Source organism: Leptopilina heterotoma, unplaced genomic scaffold (assembly GCF_015476425.1).
Source record: "Leptopilina heterotoma isolate Lh14 unplaced genomic scaffold, ASM1547642v1 Lhet_92, whole genome shotgun sequence".
Lineage (NCBI taxonomy): Eukaryota > Metazoa > Arthropoda > Insecta > Hymenoptera > Figitidae > Leptopilina > Leptopilina heterotoma.
The window spans coordinates 450,689-456,149 of NW_025111199.1; the positions used below are offsets into that span (position 1 = coordinate 450,689).

The following is a 5,461-nucleotide window of genomic DNA, read 5'->3' on the forward strand; positions in this document are numbered from 1 at the left end:
TTATATTCATATTTTACTTTAGGTTCATTTAATGAATACATCTCCCTTTCGTTAAAAAACAATTTTTAATTGTTATAAACAATAATAGTTAACAAATAATGAACTTTGGTTCCTCTGATCTAATCTAATCTAATCTGACACCGAGATCGAGCTGGATTTTCCTCAAGAGGGGAAAGTAAGCACCTAGGTTATAGAACCCATTGTACCAGACTCCAGTTCGCTCGTTTATAGCAACTTCTTAGAGTCCTGTTCTTCTCCAGAAGTCCAGTATCTCTTCTATCGATAGGTTGCTCACCTGCTTAGGGTCAATAATTGCTTGACCCCAGCTAGATAGCCTGATCCTAGCTAACGCTGGGCATTCAGATAATATGTGAGTCGAAGTTTCGTTACTTTCCCCACACAGTCTGCACATAAGTGAAACTTGTCTGCCTATTTTATGCTGATGGTAGTTCAATAGTCCATGACCCGTAAGTAGACGAACTACGGTTCTAACTCTGATCTTATCGAGTTTTAGGAGATCGCTCGCTCGCCTCTTGTTGAGTGCTAACCCCAACAGAGTTTTCGCTTGCCTTCCCATCCCAACGTTCGCCCAATACTTCTCATGTTCCTTTTCACCCCATCTTTCTATGGCTCCCTTAACCAAGCATGGCATTATTGCCACTGCTGGTTCAGGACCTATAAATTTCGTCTCGGAACCGGTTTTCGCCAAGACGTCTACTCTTTCATTACCCTTGATTCCCGAGTGACCCAGTACCCAAATCAATGAAAGTCTATTTGCTGAACCCAACTCATCTAGTACGCTCCGGCATTCCCAGACGAGTTTTGATTCTATTGTGGGATTTTTCAGAGCCCCTAAGGCCGCTTGACTATCCACACAAATACTAATCCTCTTGCCCTTTGTTCCATTTCGAATGGATATTTGGGCGCAAGTTAAAATCGCACAGACCTCTGCCTGCCAGACCGTGGCATGTTGTCCTAATGACTCAGCCACTTTAATGCAGCCAGTTTTCCGATAAATTCCGAAGCCTGCACCGCAGTCCATCTTGGAGCCGTCTGTATACCAGACTTCGTCCCCAAGTGGAAAACCTTTCTTCCAGTCCATTCTGGAAGGTGTAATGATCTTAAAGCGGGGTTTAAATTTCACCCTCTTGATCATTCTATCTTGCACCATACTTAATTCTGGTATTGATAGAATTGAGCGTGGAAGCTTGGTGTGTATACCACCAACCTTCCACCTTCCCTGCGCAGTTAACCTGCTCATAGTGAGAGCCGCCTTTTTCACCGCGGCAATATGCAGAGGTACCTCGGCAAGCATGAATCCCAACGCAGCTGTTGGCGTGGTCCTCATTGCCCCCGTAATACCCCTGAAAATCATTGCTTGCAGTTGGCCTAGTTTCTCTTTAACCGTTATCAGTTGAGTCCTAGACCACCAGACAACCACCGCGTGAAGAAACCTTGGTTTTAAGATCATCTGATAGAGCCAGTTGACCATATTAGGCCTTAGTCCCCATGATGACCCTATCGCCCTTCTACACGCCCAAAACGCGGTACAAAACCTGATATACTGATATTCGAAATGTTCCCTCCAAACCAGCTTTTTATCCAGGATTACTCCCAGATACTTAGCCGATTCAGAAAAGGAAATCTCTTTTCCATAAAATATCGGTTTCTTCAAACTCGGTACCTTATATTTTCTTGTGAAAACTACTATATTCGTTTTCTCTGGGTTTACAGAAAGTCCAGTCAGATTGCACCAATCCTTGACAATCTTAAGCGCACATTCCGTAAGTTCTAAGAGGGTCTCAATTGAGTGCCCTCTTATAATTATAAGGAAATCATCCGCATAACTTTGCGTATAATATCCCTGGCTATTGAGGTTTCTAATTAACTTATCTGCCACTAAGCACCACAATAAAGGAGAGACAACTCCTCCCTGTGGGCACCCTTTTGAGACAAGGCCAGTTACCTTGGCCTCACCATACACTGCCTCCAGGGCCCTTTCGCGAAGCATGCTGTCGATCCACTTAACTAGCGGCTCGGGCACGCCTCGCATCCTGGCTGCCCTGCAGATAGTTTTGCTAGAGGTGTTAGGGAAGGCACCTTCGATATCAAGAAAAGTACCAACAGACACTCTCCAGTCCCTCAAGCCATCACAAAAAGACTTGGAACAGATCGTAATATCCAACACCTCTTTTCTGTTAACAGTAACGAAAGTCGGCTCATTACCCTGATTTAAAATATCTAAATCTGTATCTAACAGAAAATCTAAAAGTCTTCTGCCTCTATCATTAATGTCAGTGCTGCCCCATACGACATGGTGCGCATTGGCATCACAACCTATTATTAATGGGAGACCTTGCCGTTGACAGTAATCTACCAACTTCTCCACCTCTGCAGGTGGTGCGGGGTCATCCCCCGATCCCGGAAAATATGCGGAAGCTACTACAACCTCCCTTTTATTTCCGTTCTTTTCTAGGTACTTAGCCTTAACAACAACTAAGTCCCTGGTAGTTAATTCCAATAGAGGGAAAGCATCTAGACCTTTATAGATCAGACAAGCCCTTGGAACTGGTTCCTGTGGTGAACTAACTAGCACCCCACCGCCACTTAGACCTCTAATCTTACCCTTGTAAACCCAAGGTTCTTGAACAAAGGCTATAGCTGTCTGCATCCTTGCAAAGTTCTTGGCTAGAATCGCTGAAGCGCCCTTACAATGATGCAAGTTAATCTGCATACAGTGGATCCCGGAAGCAGCCATATTTAAGACTGACTCACGGTCCCCTCTGTCGCGTCCACACCTTGATCGCCAGCATCGTGATCCCCCAAAAGGGCTCTTCGACGCTCACGTGTGTGGTTTTATTTTTATTAATTTCTGTAGTATCCATTATGGTCCCACGAGAAAAGAGGAAAGAAAGGTCAATCCTTAAAGAGCCTCTATTTAAGGAAAAGGCTAAATTACATCTGAAAGTTCGCCTGGTATCTCAGAGTCTCGTTCAAGATACCTCCATTTGAGCCCCACCCCGGGGACGGGTCGTCCAGAAGACGGGCCCTTCCTGTAACACAACCGTTCCCGAGCTTTACGGTTTACGGTTAATTGTGCCCAGCGAAGGTCGTCCCCCGTCCAACCCCCTCCCCACGGAAGAACCCGACGGATTTGTTAACCCTAGTATCATTCATCCATGGACACGAGTTCATCACGGATTGGGTGGCAGAGACTCGCGCCTCAATCGCCATGGCACAGCCAACGCAACCATGGAAGGGTTTCTTCTTGGTCAGACTTCCACCAGTAGGAAGTCTTCGGAATGGACCCGCGGTTAAGCCTCTGTACATCCCGTCTCTCTCGATATCCCTCTAAATCCCCGTGCCCTGAGACACTCCCCAGCGAAACACACAAGATTCGGTTTCTATAGCGGCCGACCCATTTTGAAGGGTTCGCCCCCTCAGTCCCCACGAGAGATATCGAGAAGTAGCCTCCCACTGGGTAAAAGCCCCTCGTGCGCCTCCCAGTAACGGCAAGGTCTTGAAACCCCTAGGGAGGGTTTGGTTCCTCTGCACAGAGGGGAACATTTCGAATATCACTATATCAGGTTTTGTACCGCGTTTTGGGCGTGTAGAAGGGCGATAGGGTCATCATGGGGACTAAGGCCTAATATGGTCAACTGGCTCTATCAGATGATCTTAAAACCAAGGTTTCTTCACGCGGTGGTTGTCTGGTGGTCTAGGACTCAACTGATAACGGTTAAAGAGAAACTAGGCCAACTGCAAGCAATGGTTTTCAGGGGTATTTTCAGGGCTCTCACTATGAGCAGGTTAACTGCGCAGGGAAGGTGGAAGGTTGGTGGTATACACACCAAGCTTCCACGCTCAATTCTATCAATACCAGAATTAAGTATGGTGCAAGACAGAATGATCAAGAGGGTGAAATTTAAACCCCGCTTTAAGATCATTACACCTTCCAGAATGGACTGGAAGAAAGGTTTTCCACTTGGGGACGAAGTCTGGTATACAGACGGCTCCAAGATGGACTGCGGTGCAGGCTTCGGAATTTATCGGAAAACTGGCTGCATTAAAGTGGCTGAGTCATTAGGACAACATGCCACGGTCTGGCAGGCAGAGGTCTGTGCGATTTTAACTTGCGCCCAAATATCCATTCGAAATGGAACAAAGGGCAAGAGGATTAGTATTTGTGTGGATAGTCAAGCGGCCTTAGGGGCTCTGAAAAATCCCACAATAGAATCAAAACTCGTCTGGGAATGCCGGAGCGTACTAGATGAGTTGGGTTCAGCAAATAGACTTTCATTGATTTGGGTACCGGGTCACTCGGGAATCAAGGGTAATGAAAGAGTAGACGTCTTGGCGAAAACCGGTTCCGAGACGAAATTTATAGGTCCTGAACCAGCAGTGGCAATAATGCCATGCTTGGTTAAGGGAGCCATAGAAAGATGGGGTGAAAAGGAACATGAGAAGTATTGGGCGAACGTTGGGATGGGAAGGCAAGCGAAAACTCTGTTGGGGTTAGCACTCAACAAGAGGCGAGCGAGCGATCTCCTAAAACTCGATAAGATCAGAGTTAGAACCGTAGTTCGTCTACTTACAGGTCATGGACTATTGAACTACCATCAGCATAAAATAGGCAGACAAGTTTCACTTATGTGCAGACTGTGTGGGGAAAGTAACGAAACTTCGACTCACATATTATCTGAATGCCCAGCGTTAGCTAGGATCAGGCTATCTAGCTGGGGTCAAGCAATTATTGACCCTAAGCAGGTGAGCAACCTATCGATAGAAGAGATACTGGACTTCTGGAGAAGAACAGGACTCTAAGAAGTTGCTATAAACGAGCGAACTGGAGTCTGGTACAATGGGTTCTATAACCTAGGTGCTTACTTTCCCCTCTTGAGGAAAATCCAGCTCGATCTCGGTGTCAGATTAGATTAGATTAGATCAGAGGAACCAAAGTTCATTATTTGTTAACTATTATTGTTTATAACAATTAAAAATTGTTTTTTAACGAAAGGGAGATGTATTCATTAAATGAACCTAAAGTAAAATATGAATATAAAAGAACAAAGTTTTTTTATTGAGAGGAACCAAAGTTAACTATTTGTTAACTAATATTGTTTATAACAGTTTAGATAAATTATTTTATGTTTTACTATTTATTTGGTGGTCGTATATTATATTAATTGAATCTGATTTAGGACATGTGTAGTAGCAAAATAAGAAAATAATCTTTCATTTTAAAAGGAAACTACACAATTAATTTGTTAACTTTTTGTTTTTAAAAAAAATTATAAACAATTGAAGATTCTTAGGTTTGCATTGAGAGATATCTTCAGAAATTGTTCTCCTTTTATTTAAAACAAAAAACTTTTTGGAAAATCTTCTGTATATTATAAGGTATAAATAAATTTAAAAAAAAGGGTCCAAAGTTAAAAAAAATTAATTTGTTTATAAAAAA

General features: G+C 43.7%; 2 protein-coding genes across 2 annotated transcripts; one reads left to right on the forward strand and one right to left on the reverse strand.

Moving 5' to 3' along the window:
* Positions 1-238: 238 nt before the first annotated feature.
* LOC122512000 lies at positions 239-2,758 on the reverse strand. The gene has a single exon (XM_043627604.1). It carries the CDS (start codon positions 2,756-2,758, stop codon positions 239-241), a length of 2,520 nt encoding a protein of 839 aa, XP_043483539.1.
* An 893-nt stretch (positions 2,759-3,651) lies between these two features.
* LOC122512001 lies at positions 3,652-4,824 on the forward strand. The gene has a single exon (XM_043627605.1). It carries the CDS (start codon positions 3,652-3,654, stop codon positions 4,822-4,824), a length of 1,173 nt encoding a protein of 390 aa, XP_043483540.1.
* The last annotated feature ends 637 nt before the right edge of the window (positions 4,825-5,461 follow it).

Excerpts from the sequence above, each read along its gene's own strand:
- LOC122512001 (XM_043627605.1), top strand. The coding sequence starts at position 3,652 with ATGGTCAACTGGCTCTATCAGATGATCTTAAAACCAAGGTTTCTTCAC.
- LOC122512000 (XM_043627604.1), bottom strand. The coding sequence starts at position 2,758 with ATGGCTGCTTCCGGGATCCACTGTATGCAGATTAACTTGCATCATTGT.